At 32.8% G+C, this 18,469-nt stretch overlaps 2 protein-coding genes, 1 long non-coding RNA gene and 1 pseudogene across 13 annotated transcripts; 1 reads left to right on the top strand and 3 right to left on the bottom strand.

Annotated features, from left to right (window-relative positions):
- Nucleotides 1-1,106: 1,106 nt before the first annotated feature.
- LOC140962472 (uncharacterized) lies at nucleotides 1,107-3,845 on the bottom strand. 11 transcript variants are annotated; one of them, XM_073421395.1, is made up of 6 exons: nucleotides 3,725-3,845; nucleotides 3,497-3,620; nucleotides 2,940-2,996; nucleotides 2,103-2,791; nucleotides 1,693-1,775; nucleotides 1,107-1,615 (listed from the first exon to the last, which is right to left on the bottom strand). In XM_073421395.1, exons 4-6 carry the CDS (start codon nucleotides 2,196-2,198, stop codon nucleotides 1,354-1,356), a joined length of 441 nt encoding a protein of 146 aa, XP_073277496.1. In that variant the 5' UTR covers nucleotides 2,199-2,791; nucleotides 2,940-2,996; nucleotides 3,497-3,620; nucleotides 3,725-3,845; the 3' UTR covers nucleotides 1,107-1,353. The 11 variants fall into 11 exon arrangements, with proteins under 11 accessions (XP_073277496.1, XP_073277503.1, XP_073277498.1 ...); XM_073421402.1 differs by having other exon boundaries at nucleotides 2,103-2,190; XM_073421397.1 differs by having other exon boundaries at nucleotides 3,497-3,588.
- A 3,934-nt stretch (nucleotides 3,846-7,779) lies between these two features.
- LOC140962481 (zinc finger protein ZAT6-like) lies at nucleotides 7,780-8,800 on the bottom strand. Its single transcript, XM_073421414.1, has one exon. It carries the CDS (start codon nucleotides 8,716-8,718, stop codon nucleotides 7,921-7,923), a length of 798 nt encoding a protein of 265 aa, XP_073277515.1. The 5' UTR covers nucleotides 8,719-8,800; the 3' UTR covers nucleotides 7,780-7,920.
- Nucleotides 8,801-12,551: 3,751 nt separating this feature from the next.
- Nucleotides 12,552-14,078, bottom strand: LOC140963272 (probable amino acid permease 7; annotated as a pseudogene).
- Nucleotides 14,079-16,485: 2,407 nt separating this feature from the next.
- Nucleotides 16,486-17,580, top strand: LOC140963666 (uncharacterized). The gene is made up of 2 exons (XR_012172721.1): nucleotides 16,486-16,605; nucleotides 17,224-17,580. It is a non-coding gene; the product is annotated as an uncharacterized lncRNA (long non-coding RNA).
- Nucleotides 17,581-18,469: the final 889 nt, after the last annotated feature.

The raw sequence follows: 18,469 nt of genomic DNA, 5'->3' as shown, positions 1-18,469 counted from the left end.
TTTTTTTTTTTTTTTTTTGCCCCATACGTTTTAGAAAATCATTCGAAGATGGTTCTACATTTTTGAAAAGGGTATTTTTTTTTTAACCTCGGTCAACTCTTTTTTTAAGAAAATGACCTCCTCAAGTATATTTCAAATACACTTGAGGAGGTCATTTTTTTTAAAAAAAAAAGAGTTGATCGATGTTATTTAACCAATTTCCCTCATTTTTCAAGCATGAGTTAATATGTGCACATTAGTATACAAAATAGTTCTAAATACAGAAACTGGACAATATATTTGGGAAACAGAAAATGTAAATACAACCTTTATATTTGGGACGAATGCAGTATTAAAATTAAAAGCTATATAGATTATTTTTTTATAAGATATTTTATACAAATTTTTGTCATTTTACAATAACGTTTGGATGATCATAAGTACTAATAAGGCGATAATTTTGAATAATACTACCAGGGTGGTAATAGTCAATAAATTTGGACTACCAAAATAATAATGTACTTATTTATTGATTCAATTAATATGATTCGCCACATTTGACTTCACCAATTTAATAAAAATTAAATTAATGTATATATATATAGCATATGGGATCTTCAACCCAATATCTTGTCCCAAATTGAAACATAGGTGTCAGATGAGAATTAGTCATGGCCATTAAACTTTTCAATCTAATCTAACTAATAAAGTAATTTTATTATTACTTTTAGTTATTGATCATGATTAAACTTAATAGAAAGGCGTATGAAATGCTTGTTATTCATTTATCTAACTTTTTTCCTTTTAGTAAGTGCTAATTTTGGAGTTAAGTTAAAAATACTAAAAATTAGTTTCTCTCATGCCCTGTTGCTTTATTGTATGTATTTATATATATAATCTTCGTGTCTGTTGGTGAGATGACAATCAAGTACAATTTAAATACGTTTCATCAGATCCAATAGATGAGTGACACCTCATTGATAAGCACGGAGATGAACACGATAAGTTATCAATATATCAAAAAAAAAAAAAAAAAAAAAAAACAAAAAAAAAAAAAAAAAAAAAAAAAAAAGAGGTGTCACTCATCTATATATATGTATAGAGAGAGAGAGTGTGTGTCTGTCCCATGATACTAATTTATATCACCAATCGTAAAATAATGACACACGAAGTACATAAAGCCCTTGGGAAGGTTTCCTTGCAGGATATAAATATGGTAAGCGTGTGGTGTGAGTTGTGGTCACTCGGACTTCAGTTTCGAGGGGATTTTGAAAAATAGGCCGTATGTTTTTATTAATAGGCCTATAATTTAAACTGCCCCAAGTTTCTGTTCCCAGCTGACCATCGCTACCTTACACAAGATATCAACTAAGTCTACTTATGCTTCCTTTTCGCAACGACAGTAGGCGTTAAACTCATGGGTCTCTTCTTCCCAAAGACTTTTGTTTTACTCTCGGACTCATCTTCCTCACTATCTTCATCCACATGCCTGTTTCTCGCAGATGGCTCCGAATCATCAGCTCTCTCAACAACTTTTCTTTTGTAGGCATTTAACTTGGCAAGCAATTTTCTTTCAATAGGATCATTTGATAGCGTAACTTTGGACTCTCTGGGAACTGTCGCACCGATACCAAGCCTACAAAATCTTAAAGATGTTGTTCTACGCTGATAAATCACTCTGCTATAAGTTCGACTGCGAAGATATGTACTTACCTAGCAGGCCGCCCTTCCAATTCCACCACTGCTGATTTATCATTTATTGAGGATGCACTCATGTTATTGACCCATTGCTCAGCCTGTATTTAATACGACGGTTCATTGTGAACATCTTTTAGAATGTTGCATATACTACAGGCCAATAGCACAAAGAAACCATTGACGTAAACCATGGTGCCCATTGGATTATGACGAGAATCGAGTATGCAGGAAAGAAATGAATTAAAACATCGGAATATCAAATGAAAGGTTCTTAGGAGACCAATGTTTCAATTGAAAATACAAATCTATAAACATCTCAATTTTGGCAACTTTCAGAGAGCATTTTCCTAAGAAAATCATTTCCACAACTGATTTCTTATCTCTGCCATGTACAAGACCCCTCAGTTACATAGCAAGAAGCGTACCAATTTGAATGATCTGTCCAGCTTCACCAATTTAGGTTCAGATTTTTTTTTTGAATCCTCTAATGCATTCGTTGCCATTGCCTCACACCTAATCATCAACCAAGCAAGAGCAGATAGATTATAAACAGGTAAGCTAACACCAAGTTTTTTGTTCCTTTCTTAAGATCACACCAAGTCGTATGTATGCAATATATTCTCAAGTGTGTAAACATTATTTCACTAAATATGGCAATTCTCAATCCAAAAACACAAGACATGCCTCTCATTCAATCCTTTTTCACAATATTACCACATGGTTTGTTACATGCCTTGTATTGGCTCAACAACAAAATGTAGAATGGCTGATTAGCTTAATGTCTCACACCTAGAAAGCTAGTCATTTCAATTTATACTCTCCTCTTGAACATATGGTCTAAATTTGGTAGTCTTCTAGAAATCGATACAGTGAAAGCGACAACCTAGAAAAGAGCTACTAAATACTATCGAGAGCTGATGATGTGGCCCATGTTCACATTATAGGCTGGAGTATCGTATCTGCACCAAACATTGATAGGTGAATGAAAGCCATTTATAGTGGGCTACAGCAAGCATCGGCTTCTCGAGGATTTGGCAATGGCTACATCCCATGTTGGCTCCACAATGAACTGTGAAGTGAGATATAAAGTTGAAGAATTCTTCCACCTAGAAGGCTGGTAATTTGGATTCACGCACTTCTATTAGGTTTGTGGTCTAATACGATTCACTTATTTAAACAGTTGTTATACAATAACTACAAAATTCAAACAAAAAAAATGTTCACACGTAAGACAACGAGTAAAGTAGAATCGCATATACAACTTTTCTCAATCCGGAAGAAGGACAGAGCCAGCGGAAACAGCAGAGTGGATGGGTCAGCTGTACAAAATTCCACATAAAGTTCAATTCTTTTTCCTCAAATACACAACTACCCCCTTATTTAAAAAATTCCTTCATCGCTTCCGATAAAGCAGACCATTTATTTTCCACAACAATACGCTCAACAGCAAAGAAATTAGTTCCACAATCAGTAGCAATGTAGCATGAATACACCAAAAATTTGACACCAATTGCTTTCTTGTAAACTCGTGCATTATCGAAATGAGTTGATTGAATACAAATAAAGCTAAAAGGGCATTTGACACTTCCGAAAACCTAGATACAAATCAAGGCATACTTGATATCCGACTGGTTGAGTCATAAAATTGAATACGAAGAAAGCTAAAAAGTTTCTCTTTTTTTTTTTTTTATCACAGAACTAATGGGACACGTATCATACTGCAAACAAAAATTGGACGTACTTGATTTGTAGATTGTGGCTTGAGTTACTCATATAAAGGGAAAACAAGAGACATTCATCGATGCAAAAGAAATCAAACCTCGGAAATTCACGCGAATTCTCCGTCTCTAACCCTTGATGGCTCCAGAAACATGCACTACACCAAAAATAAAGTTCAAGAACCCTGTCTCCCTACACAGTCCATAGGGGAAAAGTTCAAGAACCTTGGATCGATCACATAAACAAAAACCAAGCAAAAGAATGAATTCCTGATAATAAAAAAATTACATCTTTCACTTTTCAGATAGTAGACCAATCTAAACAATACCTGATAAAGATACACACTAACTTGAGAAATAGCCAAATCTGTTCGGACAACAAAAGTTCAAAAATTGAGGCTAGGGTCAAAATCAGTCCTTCAAGAAAAACCCAAATACTAGGGTTTATATATTTAACTATTAAATTAAATATGATAAAATCAGCATAACTAAGAAGAAAACTTTTGGACAACATAAGAACGAAATTTTTTAAAAAAAGAATAAAACCTAACTAATTAAAACCAAATATATTTAAATTTGAACGTGATTCAAAAATACAAGTATTTTAAGTTTATATTAAGTTCGAATTAGATATATAGTCTCTTAAAAGTATTTCGATTAGTATAGTAATTGAGCTTTTGACAATTATCATGAGTTTGATTTTTTATCAACATTTTCTCGAGCGAGCATTGAAACAGAATTTATTCAATACGATTTATTTAGCTAGCGTAATTTGATTTAAAAGATTGAGACGAGCTTGAAAATTGGATCCCTCAAATAATAGACCATCATTTTTTATTAATAAAAGTTTGTCAAAATATATCAGCATAATATTTATTTGTATAGTTTTCAGCTAATAAACCCTTAAATTTTTTTTATCATATTTATCTCATTTCTTAATACATATATTACATATTAATAATCTTCCATGATATTAATACTATTTTTTCATTCAGTTTGTCCATGACAGAACTCCATAAGCTCAAAAAATAAAATTTTTTATTATTATTATTATCATCCATAAAGAAATATAGTTCTTCAACATTATTGTAATTTTGATTTTCTTGTACAATATCCATCAAATCACCAACGGTCGATTTTTTGTTATTTATTGTTGTCACTAAAATATTCGTCAACATAATTAATCTAACTCTCGATTATCCTTCTTTTCTTTGCTAGCTATTTTTTTATACTTGGACAACTATTTTCGTGTCATATTAACTTTTATCATAATTAGAAAAAATATATATAACTATCTGTCGATTAACTATACATTATATCCTTTAAAAAAAAAAACTATACATTATATAACTTGGAAATTCATAAAGCATTTTTAAATTGATACGTGGATATATATAATAAAGATTGTTTTTGGTCCTTTATTTGAATAATACACACACAACACAAATCTAATAATATATTTAAATCTCTGTAAAATGCATCCAAATTGTAATTGTTTAGCTTCATTTGAAATTTTGAAAGAATAGAAAAACCACATAAATAAAATTTGATGATGAATTATTTGAATATGGACCAAATGATTGTAATAATTAATTCAATTACCCTAATTAGCCAGCTTGTCGCCTTAATTTTGGTATAAATCCATGCAAGTTTTGGGCAAGCTAAGATATGTCACCACTACAGAAACACATCAAATTCTTGATTTTTCATTGGACAAAATGCCGAAGATTGAATTTATTGGTCTCATTTCTGGTTTGTTTGTGTTTTTGCATTGAATTAATGCACTTGATTTGAAGAAATGGTAACATCGATAAGATATACCAATCGGGGGATTCTTCGTCGGATACTGGGAACTACATTGGTGAGAGCATGAGCAAGGCTTCCTTATGGCCAAGATTTCCTTGGGAAGAAGCCAACCGGCCTATGCTCTTATATATAATCGATTACATCGTACGTTTGAGTTTTGATTTAATTAATTCTAGAGTTATTTTTTTTATATTGGTCTTCATATTTTATGTTACTTCCTAAGTCCGACAGACAAATACATCAACGAGAGAAATTACGTTTTTGTCATATAATTTATACGTTTCTTTTTATTTTTTATTTATTATTGATCAATCTACGATTATACGGTCTTAATCTATTTACATTTTTTCCCTAGTCTTAGATATTTGTCATCAGAACGTTGATGTGACATTGGACATATCAGCAGCAGAAGATAAGAGAGATTTGCAATATATTTGTATCCATAGCATCTGGTTCGCCATTCGTACCAAGATAGAAATGCAGACTTCAGAAAGGGAAACAACTTTGCTACAGCCGGAGCCACCGCTCTGCCTGTACAATTTTTGAAAGGCTAGAACATTTCATCTCCAGTTACATCAACCTCTCTCGACGTACAACTTGATTCGATGTTTGCCCACTTCAATTCTATTTGCCACCAAAGGTAATCCACTCTTTCTCCTCTTTAATTAATTCCATGATATTTATTTAATTAATTGAATTTTATTTTTTTGTATTAATTAAAAATGGTGGAATGGTTATTTACTGAGTTATTTTCTTTCTTCTTCCATAGATTGCACAGAATTGCTTAAAAACTCACTCTTCATTGTCGGGTAGATTGGCGTCAATGATTATGGATTTGCATTACTTCCAGGCAAAACAATTCAGCAGACAACCAGCTTGGTCCCTGATGTGGTTCTTGCAACCAAATTTCAGACATATTCTCTTATTTTCCAAATTTTAATAGTTTCATTGTTTTTTCATTGAAATGATTAACTTGACATTACACACGTCACCACCAAACAGTGTGTGACATTGAACTAGTATTGGGATCTCGATTTCTAATTATTTGACTTTGTCTGTCTTCTCAATCAATAAATCTAGAAGACAAAAAAATTTATGAAACCTGACCAAAACGAGAGAACAATGATGTAATAATATTTGCCAAAGTTCTGTAAAATCCATGAATTATCTTATTATTTTTTTTGTGGTCAATATTAAATTGGCTAAAATCCATGTAAAGGGTAAATGATTTTATAAAAACAATATTTTTCTCTCGATCTTTTATTACATATGTAGTGGAATTTTCATTATTCTTTAATCCATCTAGTATAGAATAAATAAATTCGGATTATGAGTAGACCTGTCACATGTCCAATCCTTGGTCACCTCAACATTCTGGTATTAACATTTGACAAACAATTAATTTGGAGCTATCCAAATATATAACTTAATGACCACGTTGTTCCTTCATCTCCTGGAAACGTTTACGCTCTAATACGCAGTTAGGCAAGTATATATAATAATATAATATAATATAAATAAACAAATATATACATATGTTGGATTTATTTCCTACGCGGCGCCGAACTAGATAAGCAACCAAGAAATGACATTGTAAAGTAGTTCTAGCAGCAGTCTCTAATTCTTTTCAAAATGGATATGTAATAATTACATGAATTTTATAATATTAAGAAAATTTTAGGAATCGAAGCAATGCAACATTTGCACTTGTTCTGTTATTTTTTTAAAACTTTGGAACTCGCCATTATATTTAGGTTGTTCTGGATAAATTTAAATGAATAATTCAGTAGTTTGCGAATCATATTGACGATAAATCACAATGGACAAACTATGTTTGACATGCTCAAAACTAATATAACAAAAACAATATGAGAAGATTGAACCATTTAATCTCTTGGTATGAGTCTACCATATTCTATTATTCAAGCTATCCTCGACGTAGGATGGCTATCTTTGATATTTCACGTTGTTTGATACATAGTCTTGCGTAAAAATCAGCTGTTGTTGATGGTTTTTGGATCGATCTTAGGACATTGTTACAAGAGTCCGCAACATCAATCCATTTAAGCACTTGTTGGATCATTAATTGGGTCGACCGACCGACCACATACGAAAAGTCTATGTTGTGTAATAACTAATAAGACTCAGATAAATTAATTTTAAGTAATTTTTGAACTTAAATACGTCTAAGTGATTTAACTTGTCATCTATCGCGTATTTGACAAAGAGGAAGGACAATTTTATAGACGGGAGCAAATTTGTCATTGAAAAATAAATACAAGTTTGAATTAATTTGAAATATTGGAATTTTGAGTTTAACAGTCAAAACATAAATAAATACCTCAAAACTTGAACCGAACTAAAAATTATAGAACTTTTATCAAAATAAAATATAATCATTTTTACAATATAGCTAATGTTATATAACAATGAGTTTGCCAAGTGCAACATCGGGTATGTACCACATACACATCTTCGTGTCGGCCCCAAGATTTTGTTCGTGTTTCTATAATTAAATTAAACTTCCATGACAAAAATTATTAAATAAAAGTTATCGGCATAAATTAGCAGCAAAATGTAAAAAAGAAGCAATTTTCATTTACATGTAAATGTAATTCTTATATACCAATCCATGAAAAAATTGCAAGTATTATTAAAACTAAGCTCAAATGAATTCAAGTTTTATAGTGTGTGTTATATTACAATAACCAAATATTAATTATACGGAACTTTCTACTTCTCGAAGACCGATCATCAAATTCAGCTCGAGTTCCGGTGATGGCGGGAGGTTTAAGTCGAAATTCCGATGGGGTGCGGTGCTGTCTCCGTCGCCATGAGAAGTAGTCACGTCACTTGAGGCGCTGACGCTTTTCGAGCGTGCAGTTTTGGTGGTGGCACTGCCGATTTTTCCTTCGTAATGTCTGCGTTTGTGGCCGCCTAGAGCCTGGCCGGTGGGGAAGGTCTTGTGACATATGGAGCACGCGTGAAGCCTTCCATTTGGGTTCAGAGGGTATATGTTCGACGCGTGTGTGGAAGCCGAGGTTGATAGATTGCTTTCTTCCGAGGACGTAGCGGCGATCGGTGGCTTGACGCGGTGGCTGGCTTTGTGGCCGCCCAGGGCTTGGTAGGATGAGAAAGATTTACTGCAAACACTGCACTTGTAAAACTGGTTCTGGTCAGGCGCCGCCGCCTTAGCAGAAAACTGTTTTGTCCGTTTCGAGGCTGAGGCGGTGGCGTCAGTTCTGTCCGTCAATCCGGCAAGCGAGTTCCCGCCTTTGACGTCTGGGTTCAAGGGACGGACGGCGGAGGTTGTGGAAGCGTCGCCGCTGCGGGCAAGCATAACAAGGCAAGCCGCCAAGTATTCTTCCTCTGATTGGCAAGAATCATCCGTCGACGTTTCTCGCTTCGTCCGCTTCCCTTTTCTGAAGGGTGTCTCAACACCGCTTCCATCATCAAACCGCCGAGTCAAAACAGGCGGCAACGGAGCGGCTGAAGAATTGAGAGCTTCAAGAGCCATAACCGTAGCGTGTGATAGAACAGATAGTGGAATTTTGAAAGACTTGGAGTGAAAGAAAGTGAGTTGTGGAAGAAAGTTTAGGGAAGTTGAGTATTTAAAGTGTCTGGGGGTGTTGGGAAGTTGCGTGGGGATTGGAATGGCGGTGGATTTCATATGTAGATAGGTATAAGTCATTACTAAATAATATTACTTTACAAATTCTATTTATTTTATTAATATTATAAAAGAAAAAGTCAGTGGTTCACACGCACCCAACAGGAAAAGTGAAGTGAGGAGTCTGGGTTTTTATGTGAAGGAAGAACACGTCACCACTCAAATATGAATACATATCAGACAAAAACTTGTGTGAGACGATTTCACGGATAGTATTTTATGATACAGATATTTTATTTGGTTCATTCATAAAAAAATATTACTTTTTATGCTAAGAGTATTACTTTTTATTGTGAATATCGGTAAGGTTGATCCGTCTCACAGATAAAAATTCGTGATACCGTCTCACAAGAAACCTACTCTTATTTACATCCGATCCGCGTATTTCAAATTTCAAAATATCAATAGTAATCTCGAAAATATATATACTTCACGCATTTACTGAATATGTAAAACTTTGTCAAAACTGTCGACTCCAAAAGTTGAAGGAGATAGAAAACATGAGTTCGAAAATGTTTTTCTCATTCAAAAAATAAAAGCAAGTTTTTTCATGATTATCTTAATAATATATCTATATATTAAAGAGTCGTGATCTTTAAAAGATCAATTTGAAAGAGTTTTAAAGTAGGATGAACAAAATAACCTACTCACATATAGGTCAGCTTATACACCGTCTTTTTTTATAAAAATATTTGTGAAACGATCTCACGAATCAATTTTATAATACATATATTTTGTTTGATTATTCAATAAAAAATAGTATTTTGTCGAAGTCTTAACAGATATAATTGTTATTCACGCAGTCAATTAATATATAGAAGATTAACTATCCGTATATCAAACGCGTGGGACACAAGGCTACGCATCGATACTTTGTTCATAATTAACTTTATAATCAAGAAAATTCGCATTTATATTTATGATTTTGTAATATTTAATTTAATATCTGGATTTTCTTTTCACAACAATAATATTTGAAAATAACATCTTTGTACAACGTAATCAAATCTTTTGCATGCCGATAGTTATAATTTTTGCATTGAAGTCCTTTGATTTAAAATCGATTGATTTAATACATAAAATTTAATTAATTTTGCTCCGTCCCACTAAAATATCTCGCATACTTTAGTATCGGGTATATAACCGAATCAATTCAAATATCAGTAAAAATTCAAAGTTCAAATTCGAATCGAATAAGTAAATTCAAGTTTGAGCTCGATTCGAAGTTCGAAAATTTTTAATTTTTTGACTCGAGTTCACGTTCGGCTCGATAAATTCGAACATATTCGTGAGTTTTTCGAATTATTGCTCGAATATTAATGTTTGAGAATGAAAGTTCAAAAATTCACAACATCTGAAAAGCTCGAAATGCATATATATTTAATATATAATAATATCATATTAATAAAATATCAAGATTCGCGGATTATCAAACAAAATAATTTTCCCTTGAGTTCGTCTCGAAAAACTCGTAAACCGACTCAAGTAGATTAGAGAGCACTAGACTTTATTTTATTGCACGAGGTATGTTACACGTGGTGAATAATTTTTTTTATGGTCAAGTACAGAAGTTGTAAAGCGAAGCAAGTAAAAAAGAATATGCATATGTGCTAACTTTTAAGTTCACTTCGAATTACGTATGTACAATATATTCCTCACATATTCCATTTTTCACGTGTAATTTCGCAGCAGCCGAGCCATCGGATTTCTCCTCAAAAATTAAAGAACAATGAAAAAAGTGACTACCCTTTGGATGAGATTCCGTACGACTTTCTTCAAGTTTTGTGGAACAAGCAAGAGGGATACACTACACTAAGCAACCTAACTAGTCATGAACCTGATCTGGACACGTGTGTGGACTTTCTTGTCATTTCGCTCTATGTTCCAGAACATTGTGGAACTCTTCTCCTAGGCCGACCTGAAGAGTATAGCCATACCTAAGTAGCAAAGTCAATGTGAAATTGCCGAAAATACCCTCAAATCCTCGTTTTTTTTAATATATATATATATACACACAGAGATCAAAATAGAGCTTTAAAAAAAATATTTATTTATAAATATCGTTTTTGCGTCTTAAACTTAAAATCGTTATCAAGGAAATTAAAATCGTGTTTATTTTAATAAATGACAAATTAATTAATTTGAAATTGGTACCACGCACACGTAAGCAAGGAGAGTGAATGGAGAGAGTGAGTGAGAGAAGCAAACACGCGGCAGTACATAAGTGGGCTGGCTAGCAAAGCAAAGCAATTCGGTGGGTCGTAGAGATAGATTACACGCAAACGCGGCCTTGCGTACGGACCGGACACGCGGAGGGTTACGTGGAGGGATTAGCTGAATCTTGTAATGTCCCGAATATTTGGAGAATGAGTTGCATTCCTATACTTAGGTGGATGATGAGTTTATGCTGAATCATTTTATTCAGATATAATAATCACAATTATATTATTATATAAGATAAGATTGTATATTACACCTATCTTTTTATTTTATGTAAAAAAAAAATTGAAGCATTGAAACATCATCGGTATAGGAGGTGAGACACGCACAAGGGACTTCAAATTTTATTTTATTTTATCATGTACTAGTATGATATTTTGTTCAATTAAATAAATGCTAAAATCATACAATTGTGATATGCATATCTAAATATTAATTTGCAAATGATTTCTTAATTTTTAGGTCATATAATTGGTAAAAACTTGTGTAAGACGGTCTCACGGGTCGTATTTTGTGAGACGGATCTCTTATTTGAGTCATCCATGAAAAAATATTATTTTTTAAACTAAAAGTATTACTTTTTATTGTTAATATCGGTAGGGTTGACCCGTCTCACAGATAAAGATTCGTGAGATCGTCTCACAAGAGACATACTTCATATAATTTATAGTTATGATAGAAAATAATATTAATGTTATTGTTAAGATATAAATAGCATGATGTCGAAAATTTTGTAGGTGTCAAAAAAGAAAAAAAAAAGGAACAAAAAGAAAAGACATTAAATAATAAAACAATGAGAGAATGAACAATTGATAATTTGACGGATATGAAATGAAAAAAAAAAATCAAGATAACAATAATGTTGAGTAAATTAATTAATTTATGGATGATAATGGTAATAAAAAAAAATGATTATTCGAGCTTTTCGTTATGTACAAATTCAATAAAAAATTATGGTATTAATATTATTGAAGGTGATTAACATGTAAATATTAATAATAAAAAATTGTTTTACTTGATTGTTGATTATTCATATAAAATATGACAAACTTATTAGTTAAAAATAAAACAAATAAAAAATATTTGGGAAAAAGTGAACTATACTTTGAGAAGTTCAATTTTTTAAGTTCAACTCAGATCTTTAAAATCTCAAGTACGATACTATGGAAGCATACATACCCCATATATTAATAGTCATCAATGAAATTACTCGTTATTTATATGTTTAGTCTCACAATAACAATAAAGTAAGAAATCGACTCATGGCAGAAAAAAAAATTATTGCATTAATACTAAAAAAATCCGATTAATTGGATTATCAAAATCAAAATTATGCTAATCTTAAGATTAAATTTGTAACTTTCCTATGTATTTCACATAAATGTTCCAAGAAGCAAGACACAAAGTAATTAGCAGCTTGATATACCAAATTCGTCAATTTATAAGCTATTAATGTTATCCGTATGAATCGGGTACAACTAGTGTGGACAATCCACCGAATATAGAGAATATTTTAGTGTTTAGGAAATTTGAGTGAAGATAATGCCTTCAATAACACCTGCAAATCAGAAAAGAACTCGTGAATGGGCGCCGGAGAGGTGTCCGGCGTAGTTACTCCGATGCTAAAGTCAGCAGGTTTGTAGAGTAAGATCACAAGCAATATATGTGAGGAATTTCAGAACCTGTAAATGACATTTATACCTGCTAATTTATAGAAAGGAAAATCTAGGATTATCTCGATTTGTGTGCACACCTACCACTTATAGCCTTTGATATTGACTTCCTGTCAAGCCACCCTACCTCTGATGACTTCTAGGACACTTCACATCTATGTTGCTCTTACAAATTAGACAGCCCGTATCAATCATACTCGAGTGTGGTTCAATTCTCGAGGTAGCCCGGGTGGTAAGATACCCGAGTACTTGTATGAAGGCCCTGATTCTTGACTGTCCGGGAAGAGAAGTAGTGCCCGGCTAATTAAGAAAGTACCGGCATATATCCGGCTTGATCTGGGTCATCCAACTATCTTCTCGGGTCATCCATGACCCGGATCTTTATGGGGTATCACCGCACACACACATATATATATATATACACACACACACCGAATTGAAAATGTTGGATCTATGCATGTAAAGAAGTCTCGTGAGTAGCAAGGTTTTATCTTGGCCTGTCCCTGGGGACCACATGCTTGCTGATTTCTGGCTCTGCGTTGATCCAGGCTCACATCCAAAATTCTAATCATCTAATACACAAAACACAAAAACCGACGTTTTCGTCCAGCGCCATGTATGCTTCTGCGCCAAGTACATCTCCACAGGGAAATACACGACGATAGGCCAGAAGTTGATTGCCCCCGCTAAACGCACGACTTGGTTGAAATACGGAAAAAGTATACTAGATCCCACGGTGAATACAACGTAAGCGGTCTGGAAACACAGGTTCAAAGGATTCAATCTGAATGCCGATATTTGTTTCAAATCACGGGTCACGAATCTGCTGTTTGGATACTTTTCTCTAAAACATTTCTCTACAGTACTTGAGAAGAGTGACTGACTGAACACCTAATCATGTACGAATAGTTTTTAAAGAACGTGGAATCGTTACATGAAAAGAAGCGTACGTTGTTGATGAAATTTAATACCTGATATCCTCCTACAAGATGAAGAACAACGCATGCATGCATTAGAAAAATCGATGAGCCAACCGTCAAGAGATTCCGAGGAGTAAAATCCCCAAATGCTGCGTAACCAAATCCTCCACAGCACAAGTAAAATATGAATATAATTTTCGACTCCGTTTTGCTTCTTGGGAACTCGTGTTTTCGAGGAAAAGATGTAGATTTTATATTTCTCCCTACCATTATTTCTAGAAATATCAGGGAAAATGGGAAAGCGAAGGCAATGTCCCCAAGTGCTTGAGAAACAGCTGGCAGGGGTAGAAGCTGGATTTCCAGCAATTCTACCTTTGATTTCTCCATTCTCTGTAAATATCCAGGACAAACTAAATGGCAGCCACAAAACTTTAAATGGATTCAACTCTCCTCAGTTCACAACTCTCCAAACATTCGTAACTATAACTTTGGCCAAGCCAAGTGCAGCTCCAATGGTAGAGTACATGAAAGACATTCGATCTCTGAATGGCTCTGTAACATTCGAAGTCAATTCATAACAAGATGGGCTACATGTTCCGACTCGGGAAAGAAGGCAACATAAGCTTATCAACATACCTCATACTAATGGCGGATGTAATAGTATAAACAATACCTAGCTAGCTTGATGAAATTTATTCTCACTACGATACCGCACACCCAAGCATTCTTCTTACCTGACATGAAGTGCACAATGTACATATTCAAAAAACAAAGAAATTTTTATTAACTTATGATTTTAGCAGCATAAAGAACTAAACTAAACTGAAACAAAGAACATATTACTTCTACTAACAATCAGATAGACAGACAAATTAAATACAAACGTTGGCGATTACAATCATGAACGTACCGAAGCATGAAGAAACGGGAATTTGTTGAAAAAAGGCCGAGTTCAGATAAAGAAAAGGCAATAAATTAGTACCAAGTGCGGGATCCTGGGCCGTATGTTTTGGGGTGAGAATTCCACACGTTGGAATGTCCCATTTTCTCCGTTGTTGCAGCAGTAGTTTAGGAAAATAATATTATCGAGATAATTTTTTTGTTCGGTTCAGAAATTACTCCATTTCAGTAAAGAATCGATCCGAACTAAAAATTAAATTTCGGCTAGAAGAAGTTAAGAGGTAAACTCAAAATGGAGCCAAACAAGGTTCTTTGTTCTCTATAACGCGACAATGACAAAAATTAGTCGTTAACACAAATTTGATCATGTTAATGGGATGATGATCGAGGAAAATGTTTGAAGAGTATTTGTTAACTTCAAAGAATCTTTAAACAAATAATTTAAAAAAGAGTTAAAAAGTAAAATTCACATCCGAAAAGACGGTGACGTTAGATTTGACTGCTCGTATAATGAAATGATTAATGATCATAGTATAGAGATGATAAATCAGTTCTAATCATTTTATAAAACATGAGTTAAACGTTGGATGAAACAAAAATATCTAATCAACTAACTTATAATCTTTCGCAAACCAAACCTAAATAATTAAGTAAAATACAAAATTAATGTAAAGTTTGAATTCATTGAAACAAAAAAAAAAAAAAGACAAAAATTATAAACGACAATGAACATAGATTTTAACTTTGTATGAAGTATTGTGTGAGAATAAATATATTCCCATTTTACAAATTCAGCAAGTGTTTATTGAATTAGATGCAAAGACAAATCAAACCTCAATGTTCAAGTTAGGACCATTGTTTCTATATCTGATCTGATCAGATAGACTTGTCTTTACCTCCTTCTAGTCTAATTTCGGATGTAATAATTAAACTCTGATTTATTTTATAATAATTATATATATATATATATATAGATATATTCCCACTTTGAAATTAATAAAAGGTTTCAAGTTTCTTTCCAATCCCATACAAAAATTCCATGTCAATTTCAAATGGACCAAATGCGTATTTATGTATGAACAAGATTAAACAAGAATAAAACAAAGTAAAGGAAGTGGTACGTATACTCGAAATCTTCTTTTGGAACCGTTGGTTTTCATTGCTGGAACCACATTACTTAAAGGTACTTTATTTTGCTTTATATATTACTTGTCAACGTTGCATCAGTTAATATGAACCTCTGTATTTTTATTTTATTATTTGTTTATCAAAAAAATTTAAATAAAGTTAAATTATTTTTTTTTCGTTTTTTCAAGATTAATTTTCTATCACTACCCCAAAATAGTAATTTTAAAAATTAAGAGTTTTAGTTCGAAAATGTTTCTTATGTATTAGTTCCATATATTCCGATAAATTTAAAGAAATATTTTCCAAACATTTTGGTAATATTTTAGTTATTTTTTTAATACTAAGTTGATATGCAGTATTTTGGGAAGATAATCATATAAATTAATATTCGGAGTAAAAAAAAACCGCGATTGTATGCGACATGTCAAGGAAACCCCCTTGCTATGAATTTTAGACGTTTTTTGGTCCACCTAGGCAAATTATTAATGCAAAAACCCTAGAGGAGTCACTTTTACAAAAAATGGGGACGGTGAATGATCGCCTAGCGCCTAAATGATCATAGACGACGTCTTTTAAAACATTGAGTTTGGTAACATAATATTGTATTTTAATTTTTTGAGGTTATTGGTGCGCAGAATCTTAAAACCAGGTTTCGGAAAAACTAAAAGAATTTTAGGATATGAAAATTTTCCAACTGGATTTTCCAATAATTTCCCCAATGGACGAAGCTTGAAATCAAGGGTGAGAATCGATTCTTTAAAAATTGGAGGAGTGAGTGCATTTGAATAATATAAATACAAAGATTTTCTGTTGAATTTAGTTATACAAAGAGCTATGGCGACAAGGGGGCTCAAGAGCACCAAGATGTTGCTTCCCATGAACCAATTCTCAATGTATGCTTCTAAATCTGCATTAAATTCATTTGTCAATTACTCTTCTCTTCATTGATGCATATAATTTGATTTCGAAAACCAAATATAGATTTCGATTTCGAGTTCGAGTTTTATGAACAAATATTATAAAAGTTTTTCACATGACAGAATTCAATCCGACAACCATCCAATAAATAAAAATTTATGCATGAGACTAGCAGCCTTAGACCAGAAATAGTTGGTAAATTTTAGACTTTGATGGTTGAATTTTTTTTTTTTTTTTTAGAAAACTGCATTTTTGGTCTTGTATTTTTATTTTTATTTTTTTGCAATTTTTGTCTTTTATATTATTAAATTTAAGTCTTGATCATATATTTTTGTCTTTTTTGACGATTTAATTATTTTTTTATAAGTGAAGTTGCCGTGTGCATATTTATAAACATTAATTAAATTGAAATTTGATANAAAAAAAAAAAAAAAAAAAAAAAAAAAAAAAAAAAAAAAAACTCATCGACCCAAAATAACTTTTCCATTTTTTTATATTACAAGAATGTACTCGTTTTATCCCCAATCGATCAGCCGCAGCCCATTAACATTCGCACCTATTTTACTTATTCAGCCAAATTATTTGTGCGGCAGGAACGCAGTTTCAATCCGACATTACGCGAGCAAGCTTGCAGGGAAAAACGACAGGCGAAACCCCCAATCTGAAGAAGTCACTGAAAGCGCTGCGGCGGACGAGGGGCGGTGGATGCCACCGAGCTATATTCGTTACCCCACCCGCAGTCCGGTATTTATTTTCCGAAAGGGCAGGATCGGTTGATGGAAGATATCCCAAACGACGCAGCTTCAGTCCATCAGATTCTCTGGTTGAGGAGTGCGGATGAGGGAGTTGATCATAAAGCACACACCGACGACTTCACATCCCACAATTGAAATCAACATTTACTTGTATTGCTTTTATTTTATCTTAAATAATAACTAACCACGTTGTATATTTTATTTCTCAATTTTTTTTGATTTAATTTCAATATTTTATAAAATTAAATGTGACATGAAATTTTATAAAATAATTTTTTTTACAATTATGAAATATACAAATTTAAGTATATTCAATTATATTGTACTGAATAAAAATATAAATAAACATGAATATTCAAATTCAAATTCAAAAAAAAAAACAATTATATAATTTGAGCTAAATAAATGTGTGAGAGGGTGGTTTTGAAATTAAGAAAAATGATTCACCAAAAATAATTAAGTATCAAGGACTTTTTCTGCTTTGATAATGTAGATCATTGCAGTCTAAAATTTTAAATAATAATGTGTTATCTTAAATTTGCTATAAAAAAAACTGTATAAATATTGTTTTTTCTTTTTCGGGAACTGTGCACGTGTTAATTATGTAAACTATTTTGTCATAAAATCTATTTTGTGCATGAGTTAATATATCCGTACAAATCTTACGTGACATTTGGTCGGGATTTTTGTCGGAGATCGATTCTAATTATATGGGAAAACTTTTTTGAGGACGACTCTTTTGTGAGACGGTTTCACGAATTTTTATTTGTGAGACGGGTCAGCTCTACTGATATTCACATTAAAAAGTAATACTCTTAGCATAAAAAGTAATATTTTTTTCATGGAGGACTCAAATAAGAGATTCTTCTCATAAAATACGACCCGTGAGACCGTCTTACATAAGTTTTTACCAACTTTTTTAAAGCATAATTGATGCTCACTGAAAATTTAGGGTTCGATTCCAACAAGTGTCACTAATCCAGACGCAGGCTTTGAATATGTGTCCTAAGCCTGAAGTCACGAAGAAGACCGTTAGAAGGGGCCTGGAGGGTGTCTCGGCGTAGTCCATCCGACGCTCAAGTCA

The sequence above is a fragment of the Primulina huaijiensis genome, chromosome 17 (assembly GCF_012295235.1).
Source record: "Primulina huaijiensis isolate GDHJ02 chromosome 17, ASM1229523v2, whole genome shotgun sequence".
Taxonomy (NCBI): Eukaryota; Viridiplantae; Streptophyta; class Magnoliopsida; order Lamiales; family Gesneriaceae; genus Primulina; species Primulina huaijiensis.
The sequence above is the reverse complement of the archived record's forward strand: the minus strand, read 5'-3'. Positions and strand labels throughout refer to the sequence as shown.